Raw genomic sequence first — 17,049 nt, 5'->3', positions numbered from 1 at the left:
CAAGTCCAAATCTGAAGGCAGAGTCCTCAGTGAAGTGCAGCATTTAGCACTGAAGCTATGATTGTTACAGAGACAATGTACAGCTGTAACAGAACTGACTTACTGGACAATGTGCGGCTATTTATACAAACTGCAGATATTCCAGAATAAATGAACTTTGCAAACACAAGATATTTCAGGAACTTCATAGACATTATTAATACTAAATAACAAATAATTTCAATCAATCAGGTTTGCACTGGTGACCCACAGTATGAGAGGCAGCAATATTAAACCAACACTGCACTGCACGCACCACAGCTCATGACATTGCTCCCTCTTCTGGAGGAACATGTATACCCTATATATCCAGTAAACTGAATCATTCCACATCATTTCAATAAAGAAATCATTGAAATGATCTATGGAACAGGTAACTAACTGGCTGACTAACTGACTTGAGCCTTCAGCAGCTGCTGGTGAAGTAGCAGTGCAGTAGCAAGTCACACATTTAGCTTTCATATTTGTTTTGTACTGAGAGTGCAACTGCCTTTGCTTCCTGAGCATTCTCTGAATTGTGCTGTCGAAACACAATGGGTCTTTTCCATCTGTAACCCACTTTTTCAGCTCATACTTGTCCAATGAGTGATTTACAATGTGTTTAAAATTTGCCCATAATTCTTCCACGTCCATCGTACTGGAAGTAAATGAAGTTAATTCATTCACTAAGTGGGATGCTAACAACTGCCATCAAGAATTATCTAGGCAGTCCTTTCCTGGTCAGCCTCATCAACCTCTCATTTTGTCAGTAGCCTTTCTGCATGTTCATGGTCCTTTTATGCAGTCTAGTGTGTCATAAGCGGATGTCAGTGAATAGATATCTTTTTTCGTGATTTTGTTCAGTCATCAGTAGTATGCTGTCCTCCTTCTTCACAAGGACTCTCAAAAGGTTCAGTGATGTCATCTTGCAGAATCTTCTCCAGTTCTTCCCATATTATCCGTCATTCAGTTGGAAGCGCACTTACATGATTAGTAGGTGATCCCCTGTGTTGATATCGTATTTTGCCACAGGCTGTTGTGATGCTTGAAAGAACTCCCATCCAAGAACAATATGATGTCTACATTCTGTAAAATGAAAAATTCAAAGGACTGCACTTCCTCATTGATAATTATTCTTGCAATACATGTTCTACTCAGCTGGACACAGTTCCCATTTGTGGCCGTGAGTTTTGTCACTTTCATATCACAGAATACAATCTTCTTTAGTGGGCAACAATAAGCATTCAGCATTACAGAAAAAGAATCTCTGAATCTACTAGTACCTAGACTGATTGGGTATCAGTGTTGACATCAGTTAAATTTCCTGTCATCGCCATATGGCATAATAGTCATTGAAAATTCGCCTTTTTCTCTGAGTTAGCACATAATCTTTCCAAGGTGTCCACACTGGAAACCAGCTGATGTGTTGTCCTCCATCCTCAAATGTCTGTTCTTCTGCAGGCACTTTACTTGGTGGAGGAGTTAAAGGTTACACCTACATTGGTTGGATGCAGGGTTGTCATTTGATGGTAGCAGCTTAAGTCCAAGCTGACCAAATTCATTCTTCAGGAGATGTTCGACTGGTGCTGGAGACTAATGTCAAAGTTTGATAAAACTCTTCTTCAGCATTCTCTTTTACCTTCTCATGTATAGTGTCAACTTTAATGGATGCCTACCTCTTGCACAGTTAGTCCAACAGTTCTGGCTGCCTTAAAACATAGTTTCTCTTCTCTTACATCATGGCATTTGTGAGAAGTGAGGGTATTATGGTCTTCCACAACTGCCATAGGGATGACATTCAGGAGATGATCATACCTCTGTCATCCAGATCTTTTTCTGTTTCATTTTGTCAGCTTATTTCATAGACAGATTCACATCGCTGCAAAGGGACAAAACATTCTGTGTTTATGACTGTGTTGTTCATCCATGACATGGGGCCTGATATTTAGTTGTTCTCCTGCACTAAGTGGACTTGCTGTTGGTTGTCACCAAATGTTTTCTTCATTTCATCAGATTATTCAGCTTCTCTTTGTTGTTCCCAAACCATTGCTTGGCATTATTATTTTTCAGCATCATTAGTATACTTTCCAGGACACACTTTAATTTTAAAAATAAATAATCAGTATCAGTGATTTTCTTACAACATTGTTTTTGTAGATTCAATGCAAAATACAGAATATTATTATTATTATTTCTTTCTTATCTCAGACGTTATGTCTGGTCAGAAGTAGAAAGTGATGCGGACCTTGATCAAGCGTGACTTCCTTTTAACTGTACGTTATATGTTATATTGCATTTAGGAACTTTCGGGTAATTGAACATGTATCAATGATTACGGATTTCTGTAGTTGTATATATAAGTTTGGATGTAGCTGTATTGCATTGATGTACTGGTGGATATTGTGTGGTATTACTCCTGTAGTTGATAGTATAATTGGTATAATGTCAACTTTATCCTGATGCCACATATCCTTGACTTCCTCAGCGAGTTGGATGTATTTTTCAATTTTTTCTCCTGTTTTCTTTTGTATATTTGTTGTATTGGGTATGGATATTTTGATTAGTTGTGTTAATTTCTTCTTTTTATTGGTGAGTATGATGTCAGGTTTGTTATGTGGTGTTGTTTTATCTGTTATAATGGTTCTGTTCCAGTATAATTTGTATTCATCATTCTTCAGTACATTTTGTGGTGCATACTTGTATGTGGGAAAGTGTTGTTTTATAAGTTTATGTTGTAAGGCAAGCTGTTGATGTATTATTTTTGCTACATTGTCATGTCTTCTGGGGTATTCTGTATTTGCTAGTACTGTACATCCGCTTGTGATGTGATCTACTGTTTCTATTTGTTGTTTGCAAAGTCTGCATTTATCTGTTGTGGTATTGGGATCTTTAATAATATGCTTGCTGTAATATCTGGTTTTTATTGTTTGATCCTGTATTGCAATCATGAATCCTTCCATCTCAATACAAATATTAAATATAAATGACTGAAATATATTATACATAATGACAGCATACAGACATCATCTCATGGAAGTGGTATCAGTGAACACTACACCACTGTAGTAACATGATTACCAAAATACCAACTACATCTACATCCAATTGTAACAGTTATTAAGGTTTCTTCCTATTCCACTAACGTATGGTTGTGTCGGAAAAATGTTTGTTTAAATGTTTCTGTGTATGCTGTAATTAGTGTAAAAGTCTTCTCACAATCCCTAGGTGACTACGTGCAGATGGTTGTAGTATATTTCTACAGTAATCATTTGAAGCTAGTTCTTGAAAATTTGCAAGTAGGCTTTCTCAGGATAGTTTACATCTATCTACAAGAGTCTCTTGTTCATTTTTGTGAGCACACGTCAAACAAACCAATGACCATTCATAATGCCCTTCTCCACATACATTCAATATCTCTGTTAATCCTATTTGGTCTGGCTTCCACACACTCGAGCAATATTCTAGAATGGGTTACATGAGTTATTTGTAAGCAATCTACATTGTAGAGTGATTGCATTTCCCTCGTATTCTACCAATAAACTGAAGTTTACAACCTGCCTTACCCACAACTGAGCCTATGTGATCATCCATTTCGTATCACCACAGAGTGTTACACCCAGGTATTTGTATGAGTGTAGCTCATTGATATTATTGTCATAGGATAGTACATTTTTACGTATTAATTGTGTAATTTTACATTTATTATTTAAAGTAAGTTGCAAATCTTTGCAACACTGAAGTCTTATCAAGATCTGGCTGAATATTCATGCAGCTTCTTTCAGACTGTACTTCATTATAGGTAAATGTATCATTTGTAAAAAGTCTCAGTTTACTATTAATATCGTTCCACAAGGTCATTAATATACGACATGAACAGCAAAGGTCCCAACACATTTCCCTGGGGCACACACGAATTTACTTCTACATCTGACAATGTCTCTCCATCCACAATAACATGCTACACCATACCTACCAAAAAAATACTCAATCCATTCACAAATTTCACTTGGTATCCCATATGATTGAACTTCTGACAAAAATCACACATGTGGTACTAAAAAAAGCAGAATGATTCATATGTTCAGTAAAATAGATACAGGGGCAATAATGTCATTTGCCAAGGAGGAGATTGAAACATTCAGTCTACAGCAGAGATTGGTTACTAAACATTCATGTGATCCATTCTCGAATGTAGCTCAATTGTTTGGTTCCATACTAAATAAGACTAAAATAATACGTTAAACATATATGAAGAAAGGTGCCATGAATGATCACATGTTGGATCTACATGGCATAAAGGAAATGGTGTTCATACCCTCTAAGACAGATGTCAACTAGCCCATGAAAGCATACTTACAACATGTACGAGTATACTACAGCCCCCTATGTATTGTTTCTGTAGGGGTGGCAAAGACAAGATTATATTAATTACAGTGCGCATACACAGAAGTTTTTATCAGTTATTCTTGCTGTGCTATACATGAACGGAATAGCAAGGACCCTGAACACACGTCATAATGGGAATTACCCTCTCCAGTGAACCTAACAGTGGTTTGCAAAGTACAGATGCTGAGGCATATATATGTAAGTGAACATATCTGGCAGGTACACAAATTTTCTAAATAGTCTCACAATCACATACGAGTGATGGACATCATATCGCAACTACATAGGCGCCACCTTTTGATTTTTGATGATATTAGGCGAAAAGCTAGATCTTTAATATTTTCTGAAAGTGCCAAATATGCCATTTGAAGCAAAATAAAAAAGTTTGAGATGTTTAATTATAATATTTACATATAATGTAACTATACTAAAAATGTATCCTTTATTCTGCTAAGAAATTGCTTTACTTACCAATCGATGGAACCAAGCATCCAATACACTAGAGGAAAATAAGATATTGAGTCAAGGAAGGCAATATCTGGTCTTCGTTCCAGCAGTAAAATGATGGGGTTCAGTGAAGTTTTGGAACGAAAGTGAGCTCGAAGAGGAATTATAAAATTGTAAATTCCATTGGATGCATAATCAGCAGCTAATATTATTGTCTTATTTTGCCAGTTATACTCTTTGGCATTTCTATAGCTGCAGTGTTCACAGACCTAGAAACAGAGTATGAAAGCAATTAGTCTCATAAAATGGGGGACAGTTTTACTGTTAAAGTTTATTCCAAATATGAAAAATCAGCATCAGAGAAATTGCAAAAATCTTATGATGGTGACATGTGTTATCACTGACTGTAAAGCTCTAGATGGATGACACTCTGGGAGCACCACTAATCACAGTGCATTTGTGTTGTCATGACCTTTTTGTTTCATCTGCATCGATGCACAAGTAGCCAAAGCAGTATCAAATAGAGGGTCTTGTACCAGGCAGTCAAACAACACCAGTGTGGAAATTTTCTGTCAGGTCTGCCGCACAATGTGTCCATGACCCAATGAACACATTCAGAGGGGTAGCTGCTCTCTTAATTCTAAACAAGTAAACTATATTTTGTGATGAGCTTCTACGGCTTACACAGGGTTGCCACAAGTTTCCCAAAGTGATATTCCCTAATTTCCAGACAGTATTAGCATTTTTCTCTAAGAAATTCAGAGATCTAAACTGCAAGTAAAGAGGTAAGTTGACAAAAATAATGTAAGGACTTCTGTATTTCTGAACACTTTATTAACTCTAATTTTGAACGAACAACGAGTTATTGTCTCCTTCAAAGTAGTTATGATCTGAATTGTAAGTAAACAAGTAAGTTGTGTAGCAAAAAGTAATTTTTAGTTACAGCACCTCTGTATTTATTAATGAGTTAACTTGAATTCTGAATTAACAGAAAAAACATAAAAAGAATATGTTGCATAATACAAAAATTAAGTTCAAAAATAAGAATGACAACAACAGAGTATGTACAGTGACTTTTCCTCTGCAAATAATACTCAGCATTCTGTCAGTTAATAAAAAGACAAACAACCAATTAAAATCAATCAATGAAAACCACTCAAAACTTCTTTGTGAGAGAATCAATCTCTTCATCAATTCCACTCAGTTCAGTGGCTCTCAGGCAGTATCCATGACTTTTTCGCCTTCAGTTCATTAACCAGCTGGATAATTTCCCTGTAGCTCGCTTAGCTTCTTCATCCTCTTCACATTGCTTCTGCTTTAAAGCCTCATCGTACTGATCATGAGCACAGTGATAGTTCCGAATCGTTCTCTTGTTAATGTCAATTTTGAAGACATCGCCAGTTGATGTCACCTATCATATACCTGATGCAACCATGGTCTAGGGGTAGCATCTTTGATTCTTAATCAAAATGTCTTCAGTCCCAGGTTCGAATCCTGCCGTTGCTTAAATTTTGATTAATAATCAACACTGGTGGCCAAAGACTTCCAGCATATGAAGTTGCCCTCATTCCCCCAACAGCCTTGTCAAAGAGGGCAGAGGAGCGAGCAGAGGTTCAGGGCTCACTCTTGTCCTAGGGGTGAAAAATTGCCCCTAAAGGTGGGAAGAATCAGCAACAATCAACAGCATGCGGATGCAAAAGGCAATGGAAACCACTGCACTAAAGATACATAATGTGTATCCAGAAGACATGTGGTCTGCAATTGAAGAAGTGTCATGATGATCTCTCCATTGGCAAAAGATTCCGGAATAGTCCCCCATTCGGATCTCTGGGAGGGGACTACCAAGGAGAAGGTTACCACGAGAAAAAGATTGAATAATCAATGAAAGGATAACATTATACGAGTCGGGGCATGGAATGTCAGAAGCTTGAACATGGTAGGAAAACTAGAAAATCTAAAAAAGGAAATGCAAAGGCTCAATCTAGATATAGTAGCGGTCAAACAATTGGAAAGAAGACAAGGATTTCTGGTCAGATGAGTATAGGGCAATATCAACGGCAGCAGGACATGGTATAATGGGAGTAGGATGTGTTATGAATAGGAAGGTAGGCCACAGAGTGTGTTACTGTGAACAGTTCAGTGATAGGCTTGTTCTTATCAGAATCGACAACAAACCAACACTGACAATAATAGTTCAGGTATACATGGTCAACGTCACCAGCTGAAGATGAAGAGATAGAGAAAGTATATGAGGATATTGAAAGGGTAATACAGTATGTAAAGGGATATGAAAATCTGGTAGTCATGAGAGACTGGAATGCAGTTGTAGGGGAAGGAGTAGAAGAAAAGGTTACATGAGAATAAAGGCTTGGGACTAGGAATGAGAGAGGAGAAAGAGTAATTGAGTTCTGTAACAAGTTTCTGCTAGTAATAGTGAATACTCTGTTCAGGAATCACAAGAGGAGGAGGTATAGTTGGAAGAGGCCAGGTTATAAAGGAAGATTTCAGTTAGATTACATCAGGGTCAGACAGAGATTCTGAAACCAGATACTGGATTGTAAGGCATACTCAGCAACAGGTATAGACTGAGATTACAATACAGTAGTGATGAAGAACAGGCTGAAGTTTAAAACATTGATCAGGAAGAATCAATACACAAAGAACTGGGATATGGAAGCACTACGGGATGATGAGATATGGTTGAAATTCTCCGAGGCTATAGATTCAGCAATAAGGCACAACTCAGTAGGCAGTACAGTCAAAGAGGAATGGACATCACTAAAAAGGGCAATCACAGAAGTTGGGAAGGAAAACATAGGTACAAAGAAGGTAACTGCAAAGAAACCATGGGTAACAGATGAAATACTTCAATTGATTGGTGAAAGGAGAAAGTACAAAAATGTTCTGGGAAACTCAGGAATACAGAAATACAAGTCACTGAGGAATGAAATAAATAGGAAGTGCAGGGAAGCTAAGACAAAATGGCTCCAGGAAAAATGTGAAGAAATCCAAAAAGAAATGATTGTCAGAAGGACAGACTCAGCATACAGGAAAGTCAGAACAGCCTTCGGTGACATTAAAAGCAAGGGTGATAACATTAAGAGTGCAATGGGTATTCCACTGTTAAATGCAAAGGAGAGAGTGGATAGGTGGAAACAATACACTGAAAGCCTGTATGAGGGGGGGAGATTTGTCTGATGTGACAAAGAAGAAATAGGACTAAATTTAGAAGACACAGGGGATCCAGTATTAGAATCAGAATTTAAAAGAGCTTTGGAGGACTTACGGTCAAATAAGGCAGAAGGGATAGATAACATTCCCTCAGAATTTCTAAAATCACTGGGGGGGGGGGGGGGGGAGGAGTGGCAACGAAATGACTATTCACATTGGTGTGTAGAATGTATGAGTCTGGTGACATACCATCTGACTTTTGGAAAAGCATCATCCACACAATTCTGAAGATGACAAGAGCTGACAAGTGCAAGAATTATTGCAAAATCAGCTTAACTGCCCATACATCCAAGTTGTTTACAAGAATAATAAACAGAAGAAAGGAAAAGAAAATTGAGGATGCGCTAGATGGCGATCAGTTTGGCTTTAGGAAAGGTAAAGGCACGAGAGAGGCAATTCTAACACAGTGGTTAATAATGGAAGCAAGACTAATGAGAAATCAAGACACATTTATAGGATTTGTCGACCTGGAAAAAGCGTTCGACAATGTGAAACGGTAAAAGACGTTTGAAATTCTGAAAAAAGTGGGGGTAAGCTACAGGGAAAGACAGGTCATGTACAATATGTACAACAGCCAAGAGGAAATAATAAGAGTGGGTGACCAAGAATGAAGTGCTCATATTAAGAAGAGTGTAAGACAAGGATGTAACCTTTCACCCCTACTGTTCAATGTGTACATCGAGGCAGCAATGATGGAAATGAAAGAAAGGTTCAGGAGTGAGATTAAAATTCAAGGGAAAGGATATCAATGACACGATTCGCTGATGATATTGCTATCCTGAGTGAAAGTGAAGAAGAATTACATGATCTGCTGAACACATTGAATAGTTTAATGAGTACAGAGTACAGATTGAGAGTAGATCGAAGAAAGGTGAAGGTAATGAGAAGTAGTAGAAATATGGAACAGCGAGAAACTTAACATCAGGAGTGATGGTCACATAGTGGATGAGGTTAAGGAATTCTGCTACCTATGCAGCAAAATAGCCAATGACGGACGTAGCAAGAAGGACATCAAAAGCAGACTAGCAATGACAAAAAGGGCATTCCTGGCCAAGAGAAGTCTACTAATATCCAATATTGGCCTTATTTTGAGGAAGAAATTTCTGAGAATGTACGTCTGAAGTAGAGCATTGTATGGTAGTGAAATATGGACTGGGAAAACTGAAACAGAAGAGAATCAAAGCATTTTAGATGTGGTGCTACAGACAAATGTTGAAAATTAGGTGGACCGATAAGGTAAGGAATGAGGAGGTTCTGCGCAGAATCGGAGAGGAAAGGAATATGTGGAAAACACTGATAAGGAGAAGGGACAGCATGATAGGACATCTGTTAAAACATAAGGGAGTGACTTCCATGGTACTAGAAGGATCTGTAGAGGGCAAAGACTGTATAGGAAGACAGAGATCGGAATACATCCAGCAAGTAATTGAGGACATAGGTTGCAAGAGCTAATCTGAGACAAAAAGGTTAGCACAGGAGAGTAATTTGGCGTGCAGCATGACTACCAATGACCTGGTTGGTTGGTTGGCTGTCATACACTATTAATGAAAAAACCTTGTCCTACAAAGGCTTGACTGTGTCTCAGAATGAGAACCTCGTCAATCTTCAAGACATTGCCATCCGATTTGAGTTATCATATACTTAATGTATGACTGACAATGACCTGGTTTAATATGTGACATGCGTACACTCTCTATTAATGGAAAAACCTTACTCTACAAAGGCTTGATCATGGCTTGGAATGAGAACCTTTTGAAGAATGCTATACAATTGCTGACAGGTGATGTCACCAATGAATAAGTCTTTCCAAAACTGATCGATTCTCATTTCTCTTGTAGCTAAAAATTCTGGCTTATCAAGAAGTTGTGTGAATTCTTTCTCAGCTTTATTAAAGTCTTTAGCACTCATTCAAATCTACGAACAGAATTTCTTCAAGATATTTGAGATTCTGTTGTTGCTAGTTTTTGGGCTGCTAACAATCAGAGCTGGACCACAAAGGCTTATGTATCTACAGATACATCTCCATTCCACAGGCGACTTTAGATGGAGATTTGAGAACATTCTGGTCACCAAGTTCCTGTATTCAGGTGTGAAAGTTAAAATACCTTTGGCAGGCACTTTTAGCTTTCTAAACTCAAACTGTACAGCATGACCTAAGTTAATTTCTTTGGCAGGAATAAGATGAGCTTCATCATGAATTTTTATATCACATAGTAATTTCACAGCAGAAAACCCATAAAGCTTAAATACTAAGGACACCACATCAGCAGGAATAGAAGACAAAGCATTGTACAAGAAAGGTGCCATGAAGGCCACACATTAGAATTACCTCAAAAAGTGTGTGATCTGCCCTGAAACAAAGCCAACAAAAGACATTTCTGCCAGAAGCAGGGGATTTTCAAGGTACTTCAACATCATTCACTGGCTATATGTATCTGTCTAAATCTTGAGCTCATTTACTTTGCCTGTGTACATCTTTGGAAAGAGGACGATTTTTACGTCCCAATTGACCACATCCTCATTTTGCAGCCACAGCATGGAGTAAAACTCTTTAGAGGACTGTTTTCTGGGGTTATTAAATCTTTTACAAAATCAGCTCTTCTTGCAGGTACGTACTTCACCATACTACAAATTGACCTCAGAAGAGGTACAATGCCCCAGTCAATCTTTAAGGCTGCATTATTGAAATTCTGGTGAACTGGATGGAGACTATAAGGTCCTATATCAATATAAGTTGATGTAAAGTACTGAATAATGTTCTTCAGATCAAGATGCAAGTCCTACTAGAATGCCCAGTTGACATTTGGCCCATCCACTGATACTTGAACCATCTAGGTAAGATTCAGGACAGATGTTTCTTTCTTAACGCCATCCAATATATTGGCAGCAGTGGTGTGGCCTTAAAAGCAGATGAAAAGTAGTTCATTTCCACCCATTTGTTTATTCTGTGCCAAAATCTAACAGCAATATCCATTTGCTGTAGCTCATCCGCACTGTTGAGGCTCTCATCAAATGATATTACAAATTAAATGCCCCTTCAACATCTATGATCTGAAGCACTTAGGTAACCAATAAACAATACCATACGATGTCTTGGTATGCCCAAGCTGTTTGTTACTAGCTACGTTATTGTTAGGGAATATGAGTGGAGACAAAGCCATCAGCTTGCCTCTCATAGAAAAGGCAGATACTTTGAAATAAGATTGTTAGCCAACTGGCAATTGTGGAGGTGATACAGGGCTGTGGTTGTTGTGAACATGATGAACTGTCCATCAACTATATGGTCACTAATTCACCACTTGCCTACGTCTCACCCAACATCAAGGGATCATTTTCATTTTGCCCAGTTATCTTGTCAGGCAACAGTGATTATCCGAAAGTACCGAGTGCTCCGAAGACCATCAAACACTCCAATAAGATGCTGACATCATCCCTGTGATACTGTCAGGGGAAGAACAGTGGTCATCAACATGAAGAAAGGATTAATGAAACTAACCCCTTGTCTGGAGAGGAAGGGAGAAGAACAAAAATTACAGGAAGGGAGTACCTCGCAGATCCCCCCTCTTCACAGCAAAACATGCAAGTTTCAATAGAGGATGCCAAAATTTGACAGAAAAGGAAAGGACAGATTACATCAGGCCATGAAATGATAGGTTGAGAATGTCAAAGTCTGGCAGTCAATCTGGAATGTAGCTCTGTTGGCCAGACTTCCCAGATCACCCAACGTTTCTGTTCTCTGCACATAAGTTTTAAAGCATTATTGGAATGCCCTTTTAATGGCACATGTTCACAACACATCAGCAAAACAGCACGAATAAAAATAATGTAATCATTGAAAATAAAATCCCATTAGGGTGTTTTAAATCCACCTTGAACTATGATCGAAGAAACAACATAGCCAAATGAGGAAATATGTTAACAACTTGCAAGCATATAGCGTTTCTTGATGTGAATAAAAATGAACATAACATTAAGTATCACCAAAATCTTTTGTAACTGTTTTCAGATGTAGAAAGCAAGCCAGGTGGTAAATATGTTCCATTATAGACCAGTGATGATATTTTATTTCAATAAAACGAAACTCATTTGGTGACAAAAATAAACATTTTCTTGTAGCTGCACATACCAATTTAAAATATCTTCAATAGTTTCAGAAATAAGCTCAGAAAGATATAGGCCTCTCAAACATACACAAACTGCTTTCAAAGTGTGAAAATGTACTACAATAAGTAAAATGCCTATAAAACACCGCACTGTACAACACACTTGTGGTGAGACACAGTCACAACTCTTGAAATCTGTTGCTGTAGCCTGGTCTGCTTAATGCGCATTGCAGTGCTCAGTCCATGGATAAATGATGAAAATCTGCCAATTTACACCACATGAATGGGCCATGCCTGTGGCAATTCAGAGAGACTATATCTCACATGTGGGGCTTGCATGTTAGTGGGAAATGACAGGCCTCAGACTGGTGGGCCCGATCCATCACCGATATCCATGGAATTGGCCCATGGCTCTGGCTCACTGAGGAAATCCACATGTGTGTGGCCAGTTATTTAGGCCCACAGTCATCAGTCACTGACAGCATGTTGATGAACTGGGCCACTGTGCAACACATAACTTGGGTGAATACTCTGAGATCCAAACAAACCACTCCTCCTGCTTTCCTGCCACTCTCATTGGCAGCTGCTCAGCTAGTGGCAAGCAGTAGTGGCTTCGCTGACTCCAAGGTAAGAGGAGCAGTTGGGAGGGGTGAAATGGTAGGAAGGATGGAGGAAGGAGGGGGCATACAACACACAGCAGCTACTCCGCTGTATCCAGCCAATGATGATGCATGGTGTGTCTGTAAACAATCCATTGACACACTAGAAATTCCCTGATTTACAGAAACCTGCTTACAGCTTCTGTGTGCAAAGGATGTTGTAAATCAATTCATGTAATCATTTTTCATTAAGTACATTAGGGTCAGTGAGGGTGAATAGAGCTCTGGGTAAGAATAAAAGCACAATGTAGAGCTGGTTTAACAAACTGTGAGCAGCTGTACAAACAAATACAGGGCAATGCGAACTGACAACCTTACTCAAGTCATGTCACCAAATGTCTGCCCAGGGTTCAAATACCAACTCCGGAGTAGTGTTTTTACTTTCTTTGAACTTTTTTTGACACTCACTGAACCTAGGCAGTGCAGATTCTATACACCACTTAATGAGGGCTGTCAAAAAAGACAAATGTCCACTGTCTTCCTGACTGCTGCAAATGCCTTGGAGGGCTTAGATCCATCCACATGTCTGACAAGGCCCATCTTCTCCATTTTGCTGGGAGCAAGAGACTTCTTGCATAGTGTGCAATATGCCTGGAACTCTGTCATCTTGTGGACTTTGATGCTCCAAAACCTCTGGTCCTGCAGCCATTTAGAGTTGAATTTCACTTTGGCTGGTTTCACCATTATTCACAATCTGAACCCTGCAAAAGCCACAGAACTGAGAACAGAAAGCTGTTTGTGACAACCCTCCCACAACAAGCAAAACCTGGTGCACCTTCAAAGTTGAGACAAAAGCCAAGTGGGTGGAAAAAATGCAACTGTGTCAAATAGGAATACCCCCAGTGTTGTAGAAAGCCTTGTGTGGTGCGAGGGCTCCAGTTCAAGTTAACAACCTACTTCGACATTAGCTGACCACACACAGAGGTGATTTTCCCGAAGGCCTGACCTTGTGACCATACCTGCTGTTCTCGGGACTGGCGACCCTGCATGACAGCCAGGTACACAAACATGCAGACCTCATGACAGGTCACAGTCTGGAAGTCAGCTGAGGTGGTCTCTGCCCACACACTGGTTCCCATCACTCTCATGGCATTGCACTCACTTTGGCTAGCCTGCAACCTTTCTCATACAATTTTAAAGAAATAAGTCAGTTACAAACTGATTTTTACATTAGTTATAGCTTTTTATGTCAGCTTCATGATGAAGTGCCTATCATTTCATTAATGGTCATAGTGACTTTGATGCTTTACATGTAAGTAACACACTGCTTGAAATTCAAATTTGTTGCAATGTAAACAGGAGTCAATACAAATTTGGGATTGCTGTTTACTAGATCATTTATTGCTGCAAATTTAGCTAATATTCTGAATTTTTCTTTAAACTTGGAAGGAGATCAATTCCTAATTATGATCTTGGGGAAATGGCCTGTATGTGGCAAATTCTCTTCTACCCGGTGGCATATGCACATGCAAGAATGAAATATTGACAACAAACATTCCTCTTGGCTCATAAATGGTTCAAGATACCAAAAGAAGCTTTTATACAATGATTACATGGAAAAAGGGGAGTATTTATCTATATGATAAACATGTGGAACTTTCTTATCTACCATGGTAGATAGTGACTGTAGACTTTTGGACTGGAATGATGTGATTTTTTAAGAGTCTTTGGTAGTTGTTAAAATGAGAATTAGTGTGGCTTTGCAACATGACAAATGAAGAAATTGCATGTTTATTTTTATATCGGAGGTTTTGATTTTTCATAAGCTTGTGATCTGAACTGTCCCCAGTTCACTGGCCGGGGTGGCCGAGTGGTTCTAGGCCCTACAGTCTGGAACCATGCGACCGCTACGGTCGCAGGTTTGATCCTGCCTCGGGCATGGATGTGTGTGATGTCCTCAGGTTAGTTAGGGTTAAATAGTTCTAAGTTCTAGGGGACTGATGAGCTCAGTAGTTAAGTGCCATAATGCTCAGAGCCATTTGAACCATTTTGTTCCCAGTTCCTCATTTAATAAGCCACTGTTACATGATTCTGTCGCAGTTGCAACTGCATCAGGATGTTAATGAGCAGACATTGTACAAACTCCACAGAAAGAAGCAAATTTTAATGGAGCAACAATAGAAATGTAGGTGTTACTTGAATTTCACCATGGATGAATGAGTGGTTTTCAGGTGACAACAAGTTTTAGCTCCTACAAGTATAATGAAGGGCCTAGATCAAAGACCATACCAAAAACCTATACAACTATTCAGTGAAATACCTTATTTGTGAATAATGACACATGAACACTACATAAACAACAATGTAAAAAATATAGCATTGAAAGTGATGGTTGAAACATTTGTAGATGGTATTCCAGGTGTGGACCACAGTGCTACAAAAGCTAAGCTGCAAAATTGGAATGAATTTTCAGAAAAAAATTCCTGTTTGGGTAATCATATTGATCCCAGCTGCTTTATAATAACTAAAGGTATTTTAAATCTGTCTTTACAACTATGAAGCAAGAAACAACATGCCAAATTAAGGAACACCTAAAAAACATGCAGAAAACATGGCATTTCGTGATGTGAGCGAAAATCAGAAGTTACATGTAACATACATAAATATCTCCTGCGACGAACAATTTTTAGGCATAGAAAGCAAGGCAGAATGTAAAGATGTTCCATTGCAGACCACTGATGATACTGTATTTCAATGAGACGAAGCACATTTGGTGATGAAAATACATTTTCTTGTAGTAGCAAATACTGATTTAAAATAATTTCAAAAACTTCAGAAATTAGCTCATAATGATGTAGAACTCTTGAAAGAAATGTTGAGGAGAGGGGGGCGTACGGGGAAGGGGGTGGGGGGAACTGGAAAATCCCATTTCTGGCTCAATGGATGAAATGGTTTGTTTACTGAGATGCAATGCTTCATCACTGGCTGGGTGCAGCTGAGTAGCTGCTGTGTGTCATGTGCCGCCCCCTCCTCCATCCTTCTTACCAAGGGAAGTGTCCAGCCATCTTGGAGTGAATCAAAGCGAAGTTGTTCAAACATGGAGGAGATACAGAGAGACAGGAACTGTCAATGACACGCCTCTCTCAGGCTGCCCAATGATGACCACTACCTATGGATTATGGTTCAGAGGAACACTGACAGCAATGCCACCATGTTGAATAATGCTTTTCGTGAAGCCACAGGACGTCATGTAACGACTCTACTGTGTGCAACAGACTGAATGATGCACAACTTCACTCCCAACATCCATGGTGAGGTCCATCTTTGCAACCACGACACCATGCAGCGCGGTACAAACGGGCCCAACAACATGCCATATGGATCACTCAGGATTGGCATCACGTTCATTTCACAGATGAGTGCCACATATGCCTTCAACCAGACAATCGTTGGAGACATGTTTGGAGACAACCTGGTCAGGCTGAGCACCTCAGACACACTGTCCAGCAAGTGCAGCAAGGTGGAGGTTCTCTGCTGTTTTGGGGTAGCATTATGTGGGGCTGACATATGATGCTGGTGGTCATGGAAGGTGCCGTAAAGGCTGTACGATACGTGAAAGACATTCACTGACCAATAGTGCAACCATATCAGCAGCATATTGGTGAGGAATTTGATGGATGACAATTCGCGTCCCCATCGTGCACATCTTGTGAATGACTTCCTTCAGGATAACGACATCGCTCAGCTAGAGTGGCCTGCACGTTCTCCGGACATGAACTCTATCGAACATACCTGGGATAGATTGGAAAGGGGTGTTAATGGACAATGTGACCCGTGTACAACAATCTGGACCACCACCTCTGAAGGTCCCACTGTATGGTGGTACAACATGCAATGTGTGGTTTTTATGAGCAATAAAATGCCGGAAATGATGTTTATGTTGATCCCTATTCCAATTTTCTGAACAGGTTCTGGAACTCTCAGAAGTGAGGTGATGCGAAACTTTTTTTGATGTGTGTACTTTCGAAATGCAAAAATGTACTGTGTTGGTATTGTGGGATTCAGTCCAAAGACTAGTTTGATACAACTTTCCATGCTACTCTATCCTGTGCAAGTCTCTTCATTTCCAAGTAACTAGTGCTGCCTATATCCTACTGAATGTGCTTACTGTATTCGCCTCATGGTCTCCCTCTACAATTTTACCCCCCCCCCCCCCCCCCCCCAATCCCACAATCCCACCTCATCCTTTACTAATTTGGCGACGC

General features: G+C 39.4%; 1 protein-coding gene across 1 annotated transcript in view; it reads right to left on the bottom strand.

Moving 5' to 3' along the window:
• The window catches only part of LOC126340649 (potassium channel subfamily T member 2), a 1,715,804-nt gene that overhangs the window by 101,021 nt on the left and 1,597,734 nt on the right, over positions 1-17,049 (bottom strand). Inside the window, exon 20 of the mRNA XM_050001706.1 lies at positions 4,876-5,120. Within this exon, the coding sequence (XP_049857663.1) occupies positions 4,876-5,120 (245 nt within the window). The remainder of the gene's footprint in view (positions 1-4,875; positions 5,121-17,049) is intronic.

Source organism: Schistocerca gregaria, chromosome 1, assembly GCF_023897955.1.
Source record: "Schistocerca gregaria isolate iqSchGreg1 chromosome 1, iqSchGreg1.2, whole genome shotgun sequence".
Taxonomy (NCBI): domain Eukaryota; kingdom Metazoa; phylum Arthropoda; class Insecta; order Orthoptera; family Acrididae; genus Schistocerca; species Schistocerca gregaria.
The sequence above is the reverse complement of the archived record's forward strand: the minus strand, read 5'-3'. Positions and strand labels throughout refer to the sequence as shown.